The sequence below is a fragment of the Scyliorhinus torazame genome, chromosome 5, assembly GCF_047496885.1.
Source record: "Scyliorhinus torazame isolate Kashiwa2021f chromosome 5, sScyTor2.1, whole genome shotgun sequence".
NCBI classification, from domain to species: domain Eukaryota; kingdom Metazoa; phylum Chordata; class Chondrichthyes; order Carcharhiniformes; family Scyliorhinidae; genus Scyliorhinus; species Scyliorhinus torazame.
In genome coordinates this window covers 80,738,160-80,762,214 of record NC_092711.1, presented here as the reverse complement: position 1 = coordinate 80,762,214, position 24,055 = coordinate 80,738,160, and the positions used below count along the sequence as shown (strand labels likewise).

General features: G+C 49.7%; 2 protein-coding genes across 2 annotated transcripts; one reads left to right on the top strand and one right to left on the bottom strand.

Annotated features, from left to right (window-relative positions):
• Nucleotides 1-610: 610 nt before the first annotated feature.
• LOC140418604 (uncharacterized) lies at nucleotides 611-12,392 on the bottom strand. The gene is made up of 2 exons (XM_072502134.1): nucleotides 12,259-12,392; nucleotides 611-5,249 (listed from the first exon to the last, which is right to left on the bottom strand). The coding sequence occupies exon 2, from the start codon at nucleotides 4,899-4,901 to the stop codon at nucleotides 3,891-3,893; it is 1,011 nt and encodes a 336-aa protein (XP_072358235.1). The 5' UTR covers nucleotides 4,902-5,249; nucleotides 12,259-12,392; the 3' UTR covers nucleotides 611-3,890.
• Nucleotides 12,393-12,468: 76 nt separating this feature from the next.
• LOC140418607 (uncharacterized) lies at nucleotides 12,469-15,178 on the top strand. The gene is made up of 2 exons (XM_072502139.1): nucleotides 12,469-12,571; nucleotides 13,045-15,178. The coding sequence occupies exon 2, from the start codon at nucleotides 13,362-13,364 to the stop codon at nucleotides 14,202-14,204; it is 843 nt and encodes a 280-aa protein (XP_072358240.1). The 5' UTR covers nucleotides 12,469-12,571; nucleotides 13,045-13,361; the 3' UTR covers nucleotides 14,205-15,178.
• Nucleotides 15,179-24,055: the final 8,877 nt, after the last annotated feature.

Here is a 24,055-nt window from a genome sequence, read left to right as displayed (position 1 = left end):
AATTCCATGTGCATGATGCTAAAATCATCATAACCTATAAATGCAGTAGTGACCGAGGAGATTGCAACAACTACAGGGACATCTCACTCCTTAGCATCACTGGAAAGACCTTCGCCAGGGAGATGTTTAAAAGATCCATCTACTTGCAGACTGAGTGTATCCAGAATCACAGTGCGGTTTCTGTGCTGACATCTAAGTGAACATGATCTTGTCCACACACCAGCTACAAGAGACGTGAACAATTGGAATTTGATCTGGAGTCTCTGCTGAGAAAAGTGACATGTTCTAATTACTGAGTAAAAGTAAATCTTTAAGTATGAATTGCAATTTATTTGTACAATTGTAAAAGGCAGTGAAATGTTGGATTCTCTTAAGTTAAACTTCAGCCTTAACGTTGTGAATTGGATTTCACAAGTTTTTGAAGCTCCACCCTCTTTAACTTCTTTTGGTGTAAGAAGGTTGAAGCTTTTGGTTACCTGTGAAAGCTGATTGTTTTACCTTTATTTTTCTTTAGTTTTATTTGAATCAATTGGAAAGGTGCCTGAAGAAAGAGGAAAAAACACATTTGGGCAAAGCTGAGAAAAATGCCCAAAGAATTGAGGAAACAAAGTTTAAAATGGTGTTTGGTTCTTTTATCTGAAAATAAAGTTACACAAAGTCAACACAGTTGTGCACATTTGAGAATGTTTGCTCCAATACCTTTGGGAGCAGAGAAATTGAAGTTAACCCTTTCCACTGACAGCACGGTGACGATTTGAAATAAAGACTTTTAAAGATTTGGCTTCATCCCATTTGTTAACTTTCCAGACAAAGTGTTTGAGAACAGGAGATATTGGAGTTATTTCCAAACTGATTGCAAGTTCCTGTCCTTCTGTCTCTGATCTACAAATATATTATGTGAACATTAAAATGGACAGTAATGTTACTCCAGCACTCCAGTGGGTAAGACTGCTGCCTCACAGCGACACGGACCTGGGTACGATTCCAGCCTTGGGTGATTGTCTGCGTGGATTTCCTCCGGGTGATTTTGTTTCCTGTCACAGTCCAAAGATGTGTAGACTAGCAGGATTGGCCAAGTTAAATTGCCCCATAGTGTCCAAAGATGTGGTTAGTTGGGGTTGCGGGTTGGGGGAATGGGCTTAGGGATGGTGTTCTTAGGGCAGCACAGTAGCGCAGTGGTTAGCACTGCTGCCTCAGGGCACCGAGGACCCAGGTTCGATCCCGGCCCGGGTCACAGTCTGTGTGCAGTTTGCACATTCTCCCCGTGTCTGCGTGGGTCTCACCCCCACAACCCAAAAAGATGTGCAGGGTAGGTGGATTGGCCACGCTAAATTGCCCCTTAATTGGAAAAATTGTTTCAAAAAGGGAGGATGTTCTTTCGGAGGGCCAGAGCAGACTCGATGGGCTGAATGGCCTCCTCTACTGTAGGGATTCTATATTTCACAACATCCATGATTTGATAATCCTCCAAAATATCTGTGGTCTCCATTTTAAATACTTCCCCCAGTCTCACCAATGCATAGCACGTACATCTTAACAACAGCTGTGAACTTATTGAATGGTGGAGCAGGCTCGAAGGGCCAAATGGCCTACTCTTCTTTCTAAGTCCTATGTTTCCCTATGTTTAACTGACTTTGAACCTGAAATACACATAATATCCCTCCAATGTCCATCTCAGGTTCACAAGTCCATCTTGATAACAACTGAATTCCATGTCCAGGAAACACAGTCCACTGAAGAAGGAATGTTACTGCTGCTGTGTTTTCTGAAAGTTTTCTTCTTATGATAATTATTGTCCAAAGTTCTTTCTGCGAGAGGAGAGTCCTCACTGCTGCTCAGATGTGAATTTTCAAGTTCAGTTTTTAGAACAGTTCATAGTTCACCTTTAGAACTTTACTTTCTCCCATGTTTGTAGTTTCTCCATTGTTCCAATCTACAGAGAAGATTCCAGTCATTTCCACAGTTAAACTCGCTTCTTCTTGCTCAGTTGTAGGTGGATCTTTTTTTAGTTCATTTCTCAGACTCAAACATTCTGGATTCTCTTTTCGAGACAGAAATGGCTTATTTTGTGCCACCCTGTTCCTTCATTGGTCAAAATCTTCTTCCACACTTTAGGAGGGATGTCAGGCTCCTTGAGATGGTGTAGAAGAGATTTGGAGAATGCTTCCAGGGAGGAGGAATTTTATCCACAAGGTTAGGGTGGAGACACTGAGGTTGTTCACCTTGGAACACAGGAGGGTGAGGGGAGATGTGATCGAGGTGGACAAGTTTATGGCAGCTTTAGATGAGGTGAAAAAGGAAAAGCTGTTCCGATTAGCTGATGGTACAAGGATGAGGGTGCACAGATTTGTGAGTTCTGGACTGATGCAGGGGGATGTGAGGGAGAAGTTTAATGCAGTGAGTGGTAATGAGCAGGAACTCGCTGCCTATGAGGCCAGAGACAATGAAAGATTTAACAAGGAAAATGGATGGACACTTGAGGGAAATAAACCTGAAAGGACAAAGGGACAGAACAGGGAAATGGGACACTGGTTTACCCAATGAGAGTAATACCAGAACTGAGAGGAAAGACCAGGGTTGCGTTTTTCTAAAAAGAGAAGACTGAAGGGTGACCTGATGGAAGTCTTTAAGATTATGCAGAGGTTCAATAATCCAATAGGAATTTCAGTAGAAACCTCTTTACCCAGCAAGTGGTGAGAATGTGGAACTCACTCCCACAGCGAGTGGTTGAGGTGAACAGCATGAATCCATTGAAGGGGAAGCTGTATACATACATGAGGGGAAAAAGGAATATGATGGAGGAAGGTTGTTGATGAAGCTGTTAAAGACGGTTGGGCCTCGGACAAGAACCTGAAGATCTCCTGCAGTGATGTCCTGGAGCTGAGATGACTGACCTCAACAATGACAACCATCTTCCTCTGTGCTCGACATTATTCCATCTTTATCTTCATTGCACATTCTTTACATAAACAGGAACTAAAGTTTTACATTTTACAGCAAGTAAAATTCAGTCTTGGTATATAACTACTCATTGATTATTGATTCATTAATTACATTAGAATTAAGGATCACTACTTATTCAATCTTCTGTTACTGACAGGTAAGTAGTGAATACAATAATCTTTAATGAATACAGGCATCAGCCCACATTTTTCAGGCTTAAATTCTATTTGCCACAGATCTGACCAGCCCGTCTACATCATTCTGTATCAGAAAAACAGAGCATTTAGCCCTCAGGAAAGGCGGGGGCTGCTTTTCTTTAAAAAAAGAGAAGACTAAAGTGTGACCTGATGCAAGTCTTTAAGATTATGCAGGCTTCAATAATCCAATAGGGATTTCATGAGAAACCTCTTTATCCAGCGAGTGGTGAGAATGTGGAACTCACTCCCACAGCGAGTGGTTGAGGTGAACAGCATGAATTCATTGAAGGGGAAGCTGTATACATACATGCGAGAGAAAGGAACAGAAGGAGATGCTGATGGGGGAGATGAAGAGGGGCGGGTGGAGAATCATGTGGAGCATAAATACGACACAGACCAATTGATCCAACCGGCCTGGCCCTGTGCTGTAGACCCAATGCAACAGACACAAATGTATGTATTTTAGATCTACCTGGAGAGGCAGGAATAACACTATTTGCTGTCCAGGATAAAATAAATGTCCTTCATCAGCTTTTGTGGGTCATTTCCATGGAAACGTGCTCTCCCAGGCTCAATGAACATCAGCCCACTGGAAGCAGAGTCGTGAGACCGGCCAGTCCAGCTGAAAGAAACCCTCCGACCCGACCACTCAACTGTCAGAAAGAACATGAACTCAACTGTCAGAATGAACATGGTTCAGTTCTGGATGTGATTAACAGCAGCAATAATAGCAGAATCCAACCCCCGCAATTACTGGTGAATTCGCTGATGTGTCTTCAGGATGGATGACCGAGTGAATCCCTTCCCACACACAGAGCAGGTGAATGGTCTCTCCCCAGTGTGAACTCGCTGGTGTGTCAGCAGGGTGGATGAATCAATGAATCCCTTCCCACACTCAGAGCAGGTGAATGGCCTTTCACCGGTGTGAATCCGCTGGTGTGTCAGCAGGATGGATAACCGAGTGAATCCCTTCCCACACTCGGAGCAGGGGAACGGTCTCTCCCCAGTGTGAACGAGCTGGTGGGTCTGCAGGTGGGCTGACCGACTGAAGCCCCTCCCACACTGAGAGCAGGTGAATGGCCTCACCCCAGTGTGAATTCGCTGGTGTATCCGCAGGGAGGCAGAGCAATAAAATTCCTTCCCACAACCCGAACAGACGAATATCTTTTCCTCTGTGTGAACTCGCTGGTGTATCCGCAGGCTGGATGAATGACGGAATCTCTTCTCACACTCTGAGCATTTGAATGGCCTCTCCCCGGTGTGAACTCGTTGGTGTGTCCGCAGATTTGATAAATCAGTGAATCGCTTCTCACACTCAAAGCAGGTGAACGGCCACTCTCCAGTGTGAACTCTCTGGTATATCCGCAGTTTGGATGAATTAATGAATCCCTTCTCACATTCAAAGCAGGTGAATGGCCTTTCCCCGGTGTGAACTCGCTTGTGTACCAGGAGATGGGAAGACCGAGAGAATCCCTTCCCACACTCAGAGCAGGTGAATGGCTTCTCCCCAGTGTGAACTCGCTGATGTTCCAGCAGGCTGGAGGAACGACAGAATCCCTTCCCACACTCAGAGCAGGTGAATGGCCTCTCTCCTGTGTGAACTTGCTGGTGTGTCAGCAGGTCAGATGAATTAGTAAATCCCCTTCCACACTCGGAGCAGGTAAATGGTTTCTCCCCAGTGTGCCTGCGTCGATGGATCTCCAGCTGAGACGGGGAACTGAATCCATTCCCACAGTCCTCACATTTCCACGGTTTCTCCATGGTGTTGGTGTCCTTGTCTCTTTCGAGGTTCACTGATCAGCAGACACGTCCTCACACACAGCACGGATACGGTCTTTCTCGGCTGTGAATGGTGTGATGGTTCTTCAGGCTGTGGAACTGGTTAAATATCTTTACCACACCGGAACACTCTAATTCACATAGATGTCTTGGTGCTTTTTCAGTCGCACTGATGTTTAAAATCTTCTGAAGTTTACAGAACAGACAAACATTTCTCCTTCTAGATTCAAAAGCCATTGATATTCAGGTCCAGACAATCGAGCGACTGTCAATTCTCCACTTGACATTTGATTTGAGATTTATGTCTGCAAATCCTCCCCTTCTGATATTCTGGAAAAGGATTTGACAAAAGTCATCAGGATAAACATTTAGTACAGGCAATTCTAGTTTATGACAGTGGGTGGGGGATGTGAGGAAGAAGTTTCTTTAGACAGTGAGTGGGTCATAATCTGGAACTCACTGTCTGAGGATGATAGAAGAGGAGACAAATGGTTTCAAAATGAAACTAGATGGGCACTTGGACGGAAATTAACATTTGGGGCTAAGGGGATATAGAGGGGGAAATGGGACTGAGTGGATTGGAATGCAGAGATTTGATGTCTCAAATTTCCAAATGGATTCCTTTTGAACTATAATGTCTTGAACTGGAAATGTATAACATAGCGACAATACTAGATTACAAAAATAGAAATAAATAAATTCTATAACTGAAACATAAATATTACACCTAATATGTTCTATAAAACAACACTGGATATATCTCTGTTGCTGAGTCCCCTGGGAAACCATAACCATAAAATAAAAAATTCCAAAATTACTCAAAGGAAAAGATGGACGAGGTTTCATGTGTTTAAATTTTTTACAGTAACAATCAAACTAAAATCAACATCACTGAATTATGCATTCAGAGACAAATAGTGTTTGAATAGACAGGATAAATTTGACTTTAAATAGCTGCACAAAATCACAAGCACTTTCCCTCTCAACATACTAGGCACTAGATGTCTTGTGGCGCAGTGACTAGTGCCCTGCCTCTGAGCAGGAAGCTTCGGGTTCGTGTCCCACCCTGGAAATTGATGGTCGAGGGAAGTGGGTACAGGGAGCAGTCAAGCAGATTGAGTGGATCAACATGGAAATCCTTCCAGACTCATCAATGGCTGGCGGTAAGAATGGGAGAGACTTCAGCAATGTTGACATCCCCTGTGACAGACTCGCAACCTGTTTCAGGAATTACTAGCTTTAGAAAAAGATGGAAATCTGCCTTAATGCATCACTCGGTGTGGGAAGAGAATAAGCAGTAAATGCAATTACAGAGTTTCACAACTCCCTGTATTTCTTAGAGAGAAATAAAAGGCAGGAGACAGGTACTAAGTCATGATGCTCATTTGGAGAGCCTAGACAGACATAATGGATTGAATGACCCAAATGTATTTTTGCATGGGGATTATAGAAGTATGTAATATGCAGTGCTCTATTACGTGATTAGAGAGATAGGGGTCAGTGAGAAAGAGCTTTATTTTGGCAGTGAGTGATCAATACCTGGAATTCACTGTCAATGAGGGTGAAGCAGAGATGATCAGTGATTTCAAAATGAAATTGGACAGATGCTTGAAGGAAATAACCTTTCAGCTGGCACAGTGCTCAGCACTGCTGCCTCACAGCACCAGGGACCCAGGTTCAATTCTTCTGATTGTCTGTGTGGATTTTGCACTTTCTCCCTTTGTCTGTGTGGGTTTCCTCCGGTGCTTTGGTTTCCCCCCACAGTCCAAAGATGTGCAGTTAGGTAGATTGGCTATGCTAAATTGCTCCTAAATGTCCAAAAGTGTTGGTGCAGATTGATGGGCCGAATGGCCTGTTTCTGCACTGTCGGGATTCTATTCTGTTCTATTCAGCTGAACACGGATATAAAGGGGGAATGGGACTGACTGGATTGCTGTACAGAGTTAGCAGGACTCGAGTTCCTTCTGTACTGTCATGTCTCTAAAACTGGAAATATATAATGCAGCTACACTGCGATATATTACAATAGAAAAAATTATTATAATGAACTTTAGAAATCATAAATAATACATTATGTACCATATAATCATCTGTGTCATGATATTCAAACACACACATCATGATGGACACACTAACAGGCAAATCAGAGTACACAACACCACAACCAATCACAGACAAGAACACCAACCACATAAAAAGCACGAGCACGACACCTGGAGGTCAGTAGGTCTGGGGAGAAGGAAGCATGAAAGAGCTGTTGAAACACCACAAGCAGGGAGCCCCCCACGTGCAGAGTGCAAAGACCAAGTTGTAAATAGTGAGTTTAAATAAACAAGCGTTGTACCATATGCAACTGTGTTGGCTCTTCTGTGTGTTAGAACACCCAACACCACATGGTACAGGAGTGGATCGATACCTGCCTACCAACCTGCCATTCTGGACATGGACCACACCGGCAAACCGCAGCCGATGCAAGTCACGGGGAACCTAGGCACCAACTGGAAGCTCTACAGGCAGCGATTTGACCTGTACATCCGTGCCACCGAAAAACAGAATGTCTCGGATGATTCGAAGATTGCAATGCTCCTCTTCTACGCAGGCCCCCACCCAAATGATGTCTTTAATTCACTGGTGTTCGAGGAAGGCGAAAACCAGGCCAAATATGACACGGTCATCCTCAAAATGGACCAGCACTTTCAAACTGAAGTAAACGAAACTTTCGAAAGATACATCTTTCAGCAACGCCTGCAAGGTAAGGAGGAGCTTTTTCAACCCTTTTTGACGCACCTCCGGATTCTGGCGCAGTCCTGCGGTTACGGCACCACCACAGAGTCCATGATCAGGGACCAGATTGTTTTTGGCGTTGCCTCCAGTGGCCTACGCCAGCAGCTTCTTAAAATAAAGAGCCTCACCTTAGCGTCTGCTGTGGAAGCCTGTGTCCTCCATGAGAATGCTGCCTGCCGTTTTGCCCGATTTCAGGCGTCCGAGTTGGCACGGAGGGGGTCCCCAGCCGTCGAATCGGCAAGCCAGGCCGCCCACGACGTTGAACGCATCCAGGCCGTCGATTTCTTCCCGCCCCACGGCCCGGACGACAGCGGCCGCTTCCCGCGCTTTTCGCGGTCTCCCGCGCAGGTGCGCGCCAAGAATAACGGCCACAACGAGGGACGCACTGCGCAGGCGCGCCCACCGCAAGATCGCACTGCGCATGCGCAGTGGCGCAACGAACGCCGTGACGTCATGACGTGCAGCAAGTGTGGAGGTCTACACTTAAAAGGGCAATGTCCTGCAAAATACCAACAGTGCAACAGATGTGCCATGATAGGCCACTACGCAGCCCGCTGTCGTGCGGCTCAACCCATGGATCCGGCGCATCCTCGACAACCTCGCACACGAGTCAGGACCGTCCAGCCCACGCATCAAGACTTCCAGTTAAGTGATGCAGATGACCAGGATGACTTCAGAGTTGCCGTCATTGATGTCAACAAGGTCAATGCCATCAATCCAGACGATGAGTGGTGTGCCACCCTGACGGTCAACCGATCGCGCGTCGCCTTCCGTCTGGACACCGGCGCATCCGCCAACCTGATTGCTTACTCTGCAGTCCAGGCCATGAAGGTCAAACCACTCATCACACCATCCCGGCTTAAGATGGTTGACTATAACGGGAACGTTATCCCGTCCGTAGGATCTTGCCAGCTACAGGTGACTCACAAGAGGTACACGGCCACACTCCCCTTCGAAGTTGTGGGCTCATCAAAGGACTCGTTACTGGGCGCACAAGCGTGTAAGGTCCTTCACCTGGTACAGCGCATCATGTCTCTCTCTCCAGATGAGATATCCGACTTCCCGGATGCTGAGTTCCACGCGAATCTCCATTCCCTCCTCGCTCACAACCAGGAGGTTTTTGAAGGCATGGGGACATTGCCACACACGTACAAGATTCGACTCAGACCGGACGCCATCCCTGTCGTTCACGCACCTCGCAGGGTTCCTGCGCCTCTCAAAGACCGCCTCAAGGCACAACTGCAGATTCTTCAGGACCAAGGGGTCCTATCCAAGGTCACGGAGCCCACGCCATGGGTCAGCTCCATGGTCTGTGTAAAGAAGCCCTCTGGCGAGCTCCGTATATGTATAGATCCAAAAGATCTGAACAACAACATCATGCGGGAACACTATCCCATCCCGAAACGAGAAGACCTCACCAGCGAGATGGCGCGAGCCAACATATTCACTAAATTGGATGCGTCCAAAGGATTCTGGCAGATCCAACTGGACCCGGCCAGCCGAAGACTATGCACATTCAACACCCCTTTTGGCAGATTCTGCTACAACCGGATGCCATTCGGCATCATTTCGGCATCTGAAGTATTCCACCGCATTATGGAGCAGATGATGGAAGGCATCGAAGGGGTACGTGTATATGTGGACGATATCATCATTTGGTCCACCACTCCGCAGGAACACATGCATCGTCTTCGACGTGTCTTCACCCGCATACGGCAAAATGGCCTGCGTCTCAACCGTGCGAAGTGTGCTTTCGGCCAGACGGAGCTGAAATTCCTCGGGGACCACATCTCAAGGTCCGGGGTCCGTCCCGATGCAGACAAGGTTAGCGCCATCACAGCCATGCCACGACCGGCTGACAAGAAGGCTGTCTTAAGATTCCTGGGCATGGTCAACTTCCTTGGGAAGTTCATTCCCAACCTGGCTTCTCATACAACAAACATGCGCCATCTCGTAAAAAAATCGACGGAATTCAACTGGCACCAGTCGCATCAGCAGGAATGGGAGGAGCTCAAGCACAAACTGGTCACGGCACCAGTGCTGGCCTTCTTTGACGCGACTCGCCCTACAAAGATCTCAACAGACGTCAGCCAATCTGGTATTGGAGCGGTACTCCTGCAAAAAGACAGCACGTCATCATGGGCCCCGGTTGCGTATGCCTCACGAGCCATGACCCCTACCGAACAGCGCTACGCGCAAATCGAAAAAGAATGCCTGGGCTTGTTAACTGGACTGGACAAGTTCCACGACTATGTGTATGGCCTGCCACGATTCACGGTCGAAACTGACCACCGCCCCCTGGTCAACATCATTAACAAAGACCTGAACGACATGACTCCTCGCCTCCAGCGCATCTTACTCAAACTCAGGAGGTACGATTTTGAACTGATCTACACTCCGGGGAAGGAACTCATAGTGGCGGACACTCTTTCCCGAGCAGTGAGCACACCACCAGATGCGGAGGGGTTCGTGCGTCAAATTGAGGCACACGTGACTCTGACGGCAGCAAATATGCCAGCTGATGATCCTTGTCTGGCCCACATACGCGCAGAGACGGCGACTGACCCTCTGCTGCAGCGAGTGATGCGCCACATGACGGAAGGGTGGCTAAAAGGGCAGTGCCCCCAGTTTTATAATGTGCGAGATGATCTCACCAATATAGACGGGGTCCTTATGAAATCGCATAGGATCGTCATTCCACACAGTGTGCGCCAGATGATTCTTCGTCAACTACACGAAGGCCACTTGGGTGTCGAAAAATGCAGACGAAGGGCCCGGGCGGCGGTATATTGGCCGGGTATTAATGAAGACATAGCCAACATGGTGCTCAACTGCACAACCTGTCAGAGGTTTCAGCCGGCGCAACCTCCGGAAACACTTCTACCACACGAGATGGTGACGTCCCCCTGGGCGAAGGTGGGTGTTGACCTATTTCACGCGCTCGGCAGAGATTACATTGTTATTATAGACTACTTCTCAAACTACCCGGAAGTCATGCCTCTCCATGATCTGACGTCGTCCGCAGTCATTGGGGCCTGCAAGGAAACGTTTGCTCGCCATGGCATTCCAAGGACTGTCATGTCAGACAATGGACCTTGTTTTGCCAGCCGTGAATGGTCGTCCTTTGCCGCAGCATATGGTTTCACTCATGTGACATCCAGCCCTCTGCATCCACAATCGAACGGGAAGGCTGAAAAGGGTGTCCACATCGCAAAGCGGCTCCTGTGCAAGGCGGCTGATGCCGGATCGGACTTTAACCTTGCCTTGCTGGCCTATCGATCGGCCCCGTTATCCACGGGCCTCTCGCCAGCGCAGCTACTAATGGGTCGCTCCCTCAGGACGACGGTACCTTCCGTCCTGGCACCGACAACAGACCATGAGGCGGTTCTTCGGGACATGCAACTGCAGCGTGATCGCCAGAAAGGTCGGTACGACACACGAGCGACGGACCTGCCCCCCCTGTCCTCCGGAGACAAAGTACGCGTCCATCAACCGTATGGTGGCTGGTCAGCACCGGCCGAAGTCCTCCGACAAGTGGCTCCCCGCTCGTTCCTGGTTCGCATGCCGGATGGTTCCGTGCGTCGCCGCAATCGGCGCGCCCTTCGCCGACTTCCACGTTCACAGCCACACAACACGCCAGATCCTCAACAGGCTTCCGAGGATGACTTTGTGGAGCTGCCGCACATCACGCCCTTTCCATCGCCACCCATGGCCATGCCTGCACAGCAGCCGGTGGTTCTTGATCCACCCTTAAGGCGGTCAACCCGAATTCGTCGCAAACCCATTAGAATGGACTTATAATACAGTTCATATGTTTAATAAGTTGGACAATTTTACATGATAACCTGTTGTTGTTTATCGTTCCAGATGTCGTCTGACTGGACAACTGTTCAAAATTTTTTTTCTTCTTCTCTCGTTCGCATTTCTGTTATGTTATGGTACAACTGGATTCATGTGACGCACTCGACATCGCCCCATGTACATAGTTCCGTCATAGACACATGCTGCACACGACACACACACACTCTTAGATGCACTCACGTCACGATCATATTTATTACCACGTAGGCACATATCTTTGTAAAAAGGGGGGATGTCATGATATTCAAACACACACATCATGATGGACACACTAACAGGCAAATCAGAGTACACAACACCACAACCAATCACAGACAAGAACACCAACCACATAAAAAGCACGAGCACGACACCTGGAGGTCAGTAGGTCTGGGGAGAAGGAAGCATGAAAGAGCTGTTGAAACACCACAAGCAGGGAGCCCCCCACGTGCAGAGTGCAAAGACCAAGTTGTAAATAGTGAGTTTAAATAAACAAGCGTTGTACCATATGCAACTGTGTTGGCTCTTCTGTGTGTTAGAACACCCAACACCACAATCTGTACTGTATTAATTTACTATTCGTTTTAAACTCATTCATCTACTTGGAAAACGATCCCTTTCATTGTGAACATTAGGTAGGACACCATCCTGTCAGCCAGACAAATAATGTGTCAAACTGAGGGAGTTAAAGGATGTTAATGTATTTACGAGATACCTGGGCCTACTCCGCTCGCGCACACACGCGCGCCCTTTTCTCCCTACGGCGGCTGGCTGGTCCAAAAAGAGATCGGGAGCGACCGCTGGCGGCAGCCGCACTCAGCTTGCTGACACAGCTCGGGCACAGCTCGGGTCAGCAGCGCTTTCTGCGCTTGCGCGCTGGGCCGACAGCTGAGGGAGTGGGGGAGGGGACTTTGCAAAATGTCTTCCCATCATTTTCTTCCCAGTCCTGCAGTTTGATTTGAAACAACCGAGCATTGGATTTTAGCTTCACACACAGACTTCAAAACTTCCTCTTCTATCCAACATCTGTAAATAAAACACTTTCTTACTCTCCCTGGGAAATACAGTTGTGGGACTCTGGAACTGGAATTAGAGATAAATCTGCTGAGGGAGGAAATGATGAGATTTTGTGGAACCTGTTTTTATTATCTGAGATATTTAAAGTCAAATTTATCCTGGCTATTCAAATACTATTTGTTAATAAATGATTCATTTATGTTTTTAGTTTGATTGTTACAGTAAATAAAAACCTTCTCCTTTGATTTATTACATTGTCTGGCCATTTAGAATTTTTCTATTCTGTAATATACTGGATGAATTGATACATTCAGGAGGGTAATTGGGAGGGTGTATGTTAGGTACAGCAGAGTGAGAGTGGAGGGATGGAGGTTTACAGATTTTGTGGAAGGAGAGGGGAAAGAATGTCCCATAGCAACTAAAATTGTCTGTTTTGAATTTCTCTCCCATACTGACAGTGATGACTTGTAAACTCCCTTTACAGGATATCAGAAGTGGAGGATTTGCAGTCAGAAATCTCCAATGAAACAGCATGTCCAGGTCTGACAGAGTCACTCGATTCATCGGGACCTTAATTTCATCAGCTTTTGAATCTAGAAGGAAAATGATTGTTCTGTCTGCTTCAAAGCATTTTAACCATCAATGTGACTGGAAAAGCACCGAGACAAACACCCGGGTGAGAGTGTTCCAGTGCACTAACTGTTACACAGTTTGAAAAAACATCACACCATTCACAGCGGATTGAAACCCAACAATTGGGCCCGTCCAACTAACCTGGAGAGACACAAGAAAATCGACACCATGGAGAAACCGTGGAAATGTGGGGAATGTGGGAAGGGATTCCATTTCCCATCTGGGCTGGAAGCTCATTTACATATTCACACTGGGGAGAGGCCTTTCACCTGCTCTAAGTGTGGGAAGGGATTCACTCAGTCATCCCATCTGCAAACACACAAACGAGTTCACACTGGGGAGAGACCATTCACCTGCTCTGAGTGTGGGAAGGGATTTGCTCAGTCATCCAACCTGGTAACCCACCAGAAAGTTCACACTGGGGCGAGGCCATTCATCTGCTCCATGTGTGGGAAGGGATACATTGATTCATCTGCCTTGCTGTTACACCAGCGAGTTCACACTGGGGAGAGGCCCTTTACCTGCTCCAATTGTGGGAAGAGATACATGGATTCATCCAGCCTGCTGGTACACCAGCGAGTTCACACTGGGGAGAGGCCATTTACCTGCTCTAAGTGTGGCAAGGGATTCAATCAGTCATCCAGCCTTAAGATACATGAGCTTCTTCACACCAGTGAGAAGCCATTCACATGCTCCACGTGTGAGAAGAGATTCAGTGATTCATCCAGTCTGCTGACTCACCGGCGCATTCACACTGGGGAGAGGCCATTCACCTGCTCCGACTGTGGGAAAAGATTTACTACTTCATCCAACCTGCAGAGACACCGGCGCATTCAGACTGGGGTGAGGCCGTTCACCTGCTCTCAGTGTGGGAAAGGATTCACTCAGTTATCCAGCCTCCTGAAACACCAGCAAGTTCACAGTGGGGAGAGGCCATTCACGTGCTCCGAGTGTGAGAAAGGATTCATTGATTCATCCCACCTGCTGAGACACCAGCATGTTCACAAGTGATGACCGGGGTTGGATTCTGCTGTTAATGCTGCTGTTACTCACATCCAGGACTGAGCCATGTTCATTCTGACAGTGGGTGAAGTGGGAGAGTCAGGGTTTTTTTTGTGCTGGACTGGCCGGTCTCGCGACTCTGCTTCCAGTGGGCTGATGCTCTTTGAGCCAGAAGGTTCACACTTCCACTGAAATCATCCACAAAAGCTGATGAAGTACATTTATTTTATCCTGGACAGTCAATAGTATTTTCCTTCCACTGCAGTTAGATCTAAAATAAATACTCCGTTGCATTGAGTCTACAACACAGGGCCAGGCCAGTCAGCTCATGAAATCCCTATTGGATTATTGGACCCTTCATAATTTTAAAGACTTCAGTCAGGTTGCCCTTCAGACTCTTCTTATCTCGAGAAAAGCACCCCAACCTTTATTGAGCGATCAATTATTTCAGTTCTGATCTGATCATTTTGAATATGTTTGACCATTTTTCAGTGGCAACATTTCCTTTTTCGAAATGAAGATCACTAATATTGACAGTACATCCAGTGTAGTCCGACCATGGTACTAAACAACTTAAACATAACCTCCCTGCTTTTCAATTCTCTCCCTCTAGAATAGAATCCTACCTATGGGCCCCACACTTTTGGAAAGATGTGACGTTCCCCGAGAAGGTGCAGAGAGGATTTCTGAGAATGGTGCCAGGGATGAAGGAGTTCAGTGAGTTGGAGAGACTGGAGCAGCTGAAGCTGTTCTCTTTGGATTGGCCATTAAAGCAGAGAGGGAGGCCATTTGGCCCATCATTTCCATACCTGCTCACTGAGCAAATCAGTCAGTCCCATTGCCCTGTTGTATTCCCGTCTTTATTTCCCTCAAGTCTTCATCCAGTTTCTCTTTGAATTCATTCATCTTCATGCCTGTCTCCCTGATTGGTTGGAGGCTCATTTCCCAGTCAGTCCTCTAACACCATACTGTTTCTCTGTCATTGTGAGGCCAATGACAGGGTCCCAGAGAAAAAGGCCCCGTTATTCACATCTAAATCCAGCCCTCAGCTCCGTCAGCTGGCTGCCAGTGACATCGAAACATGGAAAATAGAAGGAGGAGGCCATTCAGCCCTTCGAGTCTGCTTCACCATTCATTATGATCATGGCTGATCATCCAATTCAGTCTGGACACACTCACCATCGGGAACATTCTTCTTGCATCTACCCTGTCTTGTCCTGTTAGACTTTTGTAGGTTATGAGATCCTTCCTCATTCTTCCGAACTCCAGCGAATACAATCCTAACTGACTCACCTCTCCTCATACAACAGTCCCTCCATCCCAGGAATCAGTCTGGTAAACCTTTCCTGCACTCCCTCCATAGCAAGAACATTATTCTTCAAAACGGCACACAATATTCCAGGTATGGCCTCACTCCTGTACTCGAATCCTCATGCAATAGCGATAGAGAGACAGAAAGATGCCAAATGCTCAAAGAGGAAGTGGAAACTGAGGGAGCGCTGCTCTGTTGGAGCTGCTGTCTGTCTTTTGGATGAGATGCTGCCTTTTTCAGGATGGCAGCCGGTGACTAGTGGTGTGCCTCAGGGTCTGTGCTGGGAACACAACTTTTACAAAATACATTAATGATCAGGAAGAAGGTACTGATGGCACTGTTGCTAAGTTTGTAGATGATACAAAAATCTGTAGAGGGACAGGTAGTATTGAGGAAGCAAGGTGGCTGCAGAAGGACTTGGCCAAGCTCGGCGAGTGGGCAATGAAGTGGCAAATGAAATACAATGTGGAAAAGTGTGAGATGCACTTTGGAAGGAGGAATTTAGGCATAGACTATTTTCTAAATGGGGAAATGCTTCGGAAAGCAGAAGCACAAAGGGACTTGGTGAGTCCTTGTTCACGATTCTCTTAAGTTTAATGTGCAGGTTCAGTTGGCAGTTAAGAAGGCAAATGCAAAGTTAGCATTCATGTCAAGAGGGCTAGAATACAGGACCAGAGATGTACTTCTGAGGCTGTATAAGGCTCTTGTCAGACCCCATTTGGAGTATTGTGAGCAGTTATGGGCCCCATATCTAAGGAAGGATGTGCTGGCCTTGGAAAGGGTCCAGAGGAGGTTCACAAGAATGATCCCTGGAATGAAGAACTTGTATGAGGAACGTTTGAGGACTCTGGGTCTGTACTCGTTGGAGTTTAGAAGGATGAGAGGGGATCTTATTGAAACGTACAAGATACTGTGAGGCCTGGATAGAGTGGACGTGGAGAGGATGTTTCCACTTGTAGGAAAAACTAGAAGCAGAGGACACCATCTCAGATTAAAGGGATGATCGGAGATGAGGAGGAATTTCTGCAGCCAGAGGGTTGTGAATCTGTGGAACTCTTTGCTGCAGAAGGCTGTGGGGGCCAATTCACTGAGTGTCATTAAGACAGATAGATAGGTTCATGATTAATAAGGGGATCAGGGGTTATGGGGAGAAGACAGGAGAATGGGGATGAGTAAATATCAGCCATGATTAAATGGCGGAGCAAATTCGATGGACCAAGTCTGCTCCTATGTCTTATGGTGTAACTGTCCCATCAGGCCACGATTTCAAAGAGCAGGGGAGTTCTCCCCAGTGTCCTGGGCAATATTTATCAATCAACATCACTGACAACAGGTAAGGTAAAGTTGTCATTGTCCCAGATGACATTAGGCTGCTTTCCCCTTTGAGGGGGAGAGCTAATTGGTGGTGATTTAACCCGAGGATCACATCCCAGACGCGGGGCAGGGTTGAGAAGCAGGGCCTTCATGAATAACCTCAGCCGGTATGGAGGTTGAACCTGCGCTGCTGGCCTTGACTCTGCATCATAACGCTGGTTAGCCAAGTGAGCTAAACCAGCCCGCCCGACAACAAACCATCTGCTCATTATCACATTGCTGTTTGTGGGATCTTGCTGTGTTAAATTGGCTGCTGCGTCTCCTCCATTACAACAGTGACTACTCTTCAAAAGTACTTCATTGGCTGTAACACTTTGAGACAATGGTGTTGGAGCTACACTCATCCAGGTTGGTGGAGAATATTCCATCAGACTCCTGACTTGTGCCTTGTAGATGGTGGATGGGCTTTGGAGAGTCAGGAGGTGTGTTATTAGCCACAGGATTCCCAGCCTCTGAACTACTCTTGTAGCCACAGTATTCATATGGTTAGTCCAGCTGAGTTTCTGACCAATGGTAAATGCCAGGATGTGGATAGTGGGGGATTCAGCAATCCTGTCATTGAAAGTCAAGAAGCACGATTAGATTCTATTTGGAGATGGTCATTGTGTGGCATGAATGTTCGTCGTCACTTCCCAGTCCTGCCAAGATATTGTCCAAGTCTTACTGCATTTGAAGATGGACTGCTTCAGTGTCTGAGGAGTGATGAATGTTGCTGAACATCAGTAATCCTGACCTTATAATGGAGGTTGTTGATGAAGCTGTTAAAGACGGTTGGGTCTCGGACAATAACCAGAAGATCTCCTGCAGTGATGTCCTGGAGCTGAGATGACTGACCTCCAACAATGACAACCATCTTCCTCTGTGCTCGATATGATTCCATCTTCATTGCACATTCTTTACATAAACAATAACTAAAGTTTGACATTTTACTGCAAGTAAAATTCAACCTTGTTGTACAACTACTCATTGATTGTGCGGAGGTGGCGAGAAGGAGGGCGAGCTTTAATCGGGCCAAGGCGGTGCTTCATAAAAAGAAGATAAAATTTGGAATGCTGCAACCGGCAAGACTGTGGGTCACATATCGAGGGAGGCACCACTACTTTGAGACGGCGGATGACACGTGGACTTTTATTGTGGAAGAAAAACTGGAATGAGCGGGTTATTAAAAAGAACGTTTGAACAAAGTGGTGGGGCGAATGTGGGGGGCGAAGAGGGGGGTTAAAAGGGGGGAAAGAGGAGTTTTATGTGCTAATCCTGCGATGTGGTAACTTTTCTCTCTTCCACAGGTGGTGATGGGGGAGGAGGGGAGGTGGAAGAGATGGGGCGTTGGCCATTGGGGGCGGGGCCAAGGGAGAAGCGCGGGCTTGGTTCCCGCGCTATGATAATAATGCGGGAATAGAGAAGCAGGAAGGAGGGGGCGTCGCACGGTGCGAGCCGAGGTCACGGGGGGAAGCTGAGGTCGGCCAGAGTTTGCTGACTTCTGGGAGCAACATGGGGGGGAGTAATTACACTAGCGGGGGATCTAGCGGGGGGGGGGGTGGGAGGGGGGAATTACTGGGTTGCTGCTGCTCGGGAGAGGGGGGAGCTGGTATGGGAGGGGATGGGCGGGGGGGCACTGACTGGGGGAGATACAGCTGCGTGGGAACCGGGTGAGGAGCTGGAAAAAGGGGATGGCTAATCGACAAGGAGGGAGGTAGGAAGCCCCCCAACCCGGCTGATCACGTGGAACGTGAGAGGGCTGAACGGGCCGATAAAGAGGGCACGGGTACTCGCACACCTTAAGAAACTTAAGGCAGATGTGGTTATGTTACAGGAAACGCACCTGAAACTGATAGACCAGGTTAGGCTACGCAAAGGATGGGTGGGGCAGGTGTTCCATTCGGGGCTAGATGCGAAAAACAGGGGGGTGGCTATATTAGTGGGGAAGCGGGTAATGTTCGAGGCAAAGACTATAGTGGCGGATAATGGAGGCAGATATGTGATGGTGAGTGGCAAACTACAGGGGGAAGACGGTGGTTTTGGTAAACCTATATGCCCCGAACTGGGATGATGCCAATTTTATGAGGCGGATGCTAGGACGCATTCCGGACCTAGAGATGGGAAAGCTGATAATGGGGGGGGAGATTTTAATACGGTGTTGGAACCAGGGCTGGATAGGTCAAAGTCCAGGACTGGAAGGAGGCCGGCAGCAGCCAAGGTACTTAAAGATTTTATGGAGCAGATGGGAGGTGTAGACCCGTGGAGATTTAGCAGACCTAGTCGTTTTTCTCCTATGTCCATAAAGTCTACTCGCGAATAGACTTTTTTGTGCTGGGAAGGGCGTTGATCCCGAAGGTGAGGGGAACGGAGTATACGGCTATAGCCATTTCGGATCACGCTCCACACTGGGTAGACTTGGAGATAGGGGAGGAAACAGGAGGGTGCCCACGCTGGAGAATGGACATGGGACTAATGGCAGATGTGGGGGTATGTTTAAGGGTGAGGGGGTGCATTGAAAAGTACTTGGAACTCAATGATAATGGGGAGGTCCAGGTGGGAGTGGTCTGGGAGGCGCTGAAGGTGGTGGTTAGAGGGGAGCTGATATCAATAAGGGCACATAAAGGGAAGCAGGAGAGTAAGGAACGGGAGCAGTTGCTGCAAGAACTTTTGAGGGTGGACAGACAATATGCGGAAGCACCGGAGGAGGGACTGTACAGGGAAAGGCAAAGGCTACATGTAGAATTTGACTTGCTGACTACGGGCACTGCAGAGGCACAATGGAGGAAGGCACAGGGTGTACAGTACGAATATGGGGAGAAGGCGAGCAGGTTGCTGGCACACCAATTGAGGAAAAGGGGAGCAGCGAGGGAAATAGGGGGAGTGAGGGATGAGGAAGGAGAGATGGAGCGGGGAGCGGAGAGAGTCAATGGAGTGTTCAAGACATTTTATAAAAAATTATATGAAGCTCAACTCCCGGATGGGACGGAGAGAATGATGGGCTTCTTGGATCGGCTGGAATTTCCCAAGGTGGAAGAGCAGGAAAGGGTGGGACTGGGAGCACAGATCGAGGTAGAAGAAGTGGTGAAAGGAATTAGGAGCATGCAGGCAGGAAAGGCCCCAGGACCGGATGGATTCCCAGTCGAATTCTATAGAAAATATGTGGACTTGCTCGCCCCGCTATTGACGAGGACCTTTCATGAGGCAAAGGAAAGGGGACAACTGCCCCCGACTATGTCTGAAGCAACGATATCGCTTCTCTTAAAGAAGGAAAAGGACCCGCTACAATGCGGGTCCTATAGACCTATTTCCCTCCTAAATGTAGATGCCAAGATCCTGGCCAAGGTAATGACAATGAGAATAGAGGAATGTGTCCCGGGGGTGGTCCACGAGGACCAAACTGGGTTTGTGAAGGGGAGACAGCTGAACACGAATATACGGAGGCTGTTAGGGGTAATGATGATGCCCCCACCAGAGGGGGAAACGGAGATAGTAGTGGCGATGGATGCCGAGAAAGCATTTGATAGAGTGGAGTGGGATTATTTGTGGGAGGTGTTGAGGAGATTTGGTTTTGGAGAGGGGTATGTTAGATGGGTGCAGCTGTTGTATAGGGCCCCGATGGTGAGCGTGGTCACGAATGGACGGGGATCTGCATATTTTCGGCTCCATAGAGGGACAAGGCAGGGATGGCCTCTGTCCCCATTATTGTTTGCACTGGCGATTGAGCCCCTGGCGATAGCGTTGAGGGGTTCCAAGAAGTGGAGGGGAGTACTTGGAGGAGGAGAAGTACACCGGGTATCTTTGTATGTGGACGATTTGTTACTATATGTGGCAGACCCGGCGGAGGGGATGCCAGAAATAATGCGGATACTTGGGGAGTTTGGGGATTTTTCAGGGTATAAATTGAACATGGGGAAAAGTGAGTTGTTTGTGGTGCATCCAGGGGAGCAGAGTAGAGAAATAGAGGACCTACCGTTGAGGAAGGTAACAAGGGACTTTCGTTACCTGGGGATCCAGATAGCCAAGAATTGGGGCACATTGCATCGGTTAAATTTAACGCGGTTGGTGGAACAAATGGAGGAGGATTTCAAGAGATGGGATATGGTATCCCTGTCACTGGCAGGGAGGGTGCAGGCGGTTAAGATGGTGGTCCTCCCGAGATTCCTTTTTGTGTTTCAGTGCCTCCCGGTGGTGATCACGAAGGCTTTTTTAAAAAGGATTGAAAAGAGCATCATGGGTTTTGTGTGGGCCGGGAAGACCCCGAGAGTGAGGAAGGGATTCTTACAGCGTAGCAGGGATAGGGGGGGCTGGCACTACCGAGCCTAAGTGAGTATTATTGGGCCGCTAATATTTCAATGGTGAGTAAGTGGATGGGAGAGGAGGAGGGAGCGGCATGGAAGAGATTAGAGAGGGCGTCCTGTAGGGGGACTAGCCTACAGGCTATGGTGACAGCCCCATTGCCGTTCTCACCGAGGAACTACACCACAAGCCCGGTGGTAGTGGCTACACTGAAGATTTGGGGACAGTGGAGACGGCATAGGGGAAAGACGGGAGCCTTGGGGGGGTCTCCGATAAGAAACAACCATAGGTTTGCCCCGGGGGGAATGGATGGGGGATATGGAATGTGGCAAAGAGCAGGAATAACGCAACTGAAAGATCTGTTTGTGGATGGGAAGTTCGCGAGTCTGGGAGCGCTGACAGAGAAATATGGGTTGCCCCAAGGGAATGCATTCAGGTATATGCAACTGAGGGCTTTTGCGAGGCAACAGGTGAGGGAATTCCCGCAGCTCCCGACACAAGAGGTGCAGGACAGAGTGATCTCAAAGACATGGGTGGGGGATGGTAAGGTGTCAGATATATATAGGGAAATGAGGGACGAAGGGGAGACTATGGTAGATGAACTAAAAGGGAAATGGGAAGAAGAGCTGGGGGAGGAGATTGAGGAGGGGCTGTGGGGAGAGGGGGGGGGAGAGGGGGGGGGAGGGGGGAGAGGGGGGAGGGGGAGGGGGAGGGGGAGTGGGGGGAGGGGGAGTGGGGGGAGGGGGAGTGGGGGGAGTGGGGGGAGGGGAGGGAGGGGGGAGAGGGGGAGGGGGAGTGGGGGGAGGGAGGGGGAGAGGGGGGAGAGGGGGAGAGGGGAGAGGGGGGAGGGGGGAGAGGGGGGGGAGAGAGGGGGGAGGGGAGGGGGGGGGAGGGGAGGGGGGGAGGGGGGGGGAGGGGAGGGGGGGGAGAGGGGGGGAGGGGAGAGGGTGAGGGGGGAGGGGAGGGGGGAGGGGGGAGGGAGGGGAGAGGGTGAGGGGGGAGGGGGAGGGAGGGGAGAGGGGGAGAGGGGGGAGAGAGGGGAGGGGGAGGGGAGGGGGGAGGGGGAGGGGAGGGGGGAGAGGGTGAGGGGGGAGGGGAGGGGGTGAGGGGGGAGGGGGAGGGGAGGGGGGGAGAGGAGGGGAGGGGGGGAGAGGGGGGAGGGGGGGAGAGGGGGGAGGGGAGGGGGGAGGGGAGGGGGAGGGGAGGGGGGAGGGAGGGGCGGAGAGGGGGGAGGGAGGGGGGGGAGGGGGAGGGGAGGGGGAGAGGGGGGAGGAGAGGGGGAGGGGAGAGGGGAGGGAGGAGAGGGGGGAGGGGAGAGGGGAGGGGGGAGGGGAAGGGGAAGGGGAAGGGGAAGGGGGGAGGGGGAGGGAGGGGGAGAGGGGGGAGGGGGGAGGGGGGGAGAGGGGAGAGGGGAGAGGGGGGAGGGGGGAGGGGGGAGAGGGGGGGAGGGGGGGAGGGGGGGAGGGGAGGGGGGAGGGGGAGGGGGGAGAGGGGGAGGGGAGAGGGTGAGGGGGGAGGGGAGGGGGAGGGGGAGGGAGGGGAGAGGGGGGAGAGAGGGGAGGGGTGGGGGGGAGGGGAGGGGGGGGGGAGGGGAGGGGGAGGGGGAAGAGGGTGAGGGGGGGAGGGGAGGGGGTGAGGGGGGATGGGAGGGGGGAGGGGAGGGGGGGAGAGGAGGGGAGGGGGGGAGAGGGGGAGGGGAGGGGGGACGGGAGGGGGAGGGGAGGGGAGGGGGGAGGGGAGGGGGAGGGGAGGGGGGGAGAGGGGGGAGGGAGGGGGGGAGAGGGGGGAGGGAGGGGGGAGAGGGGTGGAGGGGAGGGGGGGAGAGGGGGGAGGGGAGGGGGGAGGGGAGGGGGAGAGGGGGGGAGGAGAGGGGGGAGGAGAGGGGGGAGGAGAGGGGGAGGGGAGAGGGGAGGGGGGAGGGGGAGGGGAAGGGGGGGAGGGGAAGGGGGGAGGGGGGAGGGGAAGGGGGAGGGGAAGGGGGAGGGGGGAGGGGGGAGGGGAGGGGGAGGGGAGAGGGGGGAGGGGGAGGGGAGGGGGAGGGGGGAGGGGAGGGGGGGAGGGGGAGGGGAGGGGGGGAGGGGGAGGGGAGGGGGGAGGGGGAGGGGAGGGGGAGGGGGGAGGGGGAGGGGGGAGGGGGAGGGAGGGGCGGGAGGGGAGGGGGCGGGAGGGGAGGGGGGGGGGAGGAGGAACCAGAAGGACTCTCAGGGTTGTTAATATATACTGTATAATATGTATAGGTCGTTGCTACAGATAATTATATATTGGACTGTTAAATTATATTTTTGGAGAGTGTTACTTGTGATAAGGCAGTTGCCAATTAGGGTTAGTTTTCATTTTTGTTATTTATTATTTATTCATTTTCGGTTTATAAAATAGGTCATTGTTATTTGTGTTGTTATAATATTGTGTAAAGTTTGCCCTGAGAGGATCGGCTCAAGGGTTCACCAGGCGGTGGCAGCCATTTCTCGACTACCTAGGGGAACGTTAGAGGGAAGACAGATGACCAGCAGCAGCAACCCAGGGGGAGGGGGGGGGGGGGGGGTTTAGTTTAGGTCAAAGATAAAGGGGTTTTGTTACTTGTGTATTGTTTAAAATTTCTGTATTGTTATTGTTGCGTTTGCTTTGTAAGAGGGGAAAAATTGTTGTTTGGGAAAAAAATGTCAATAAAACATTTATAAAAAAAAAAATAATATTGTGTAAAGGATGCACAATGTACTGTGTTGGTTGACCAAAAATTTTCAATAAAATATTTTTTTTTAAAAACTACTCATTGATTATTGATTCATTAATTGCATTAGAATTAAGGATCACTACTTATTCAGTCTTCTGTTACTGACAGGTAAGTAGTGAATACAGTAATCTTTAATGAATACAGGCATAGCCCACACTTTTCAGACTT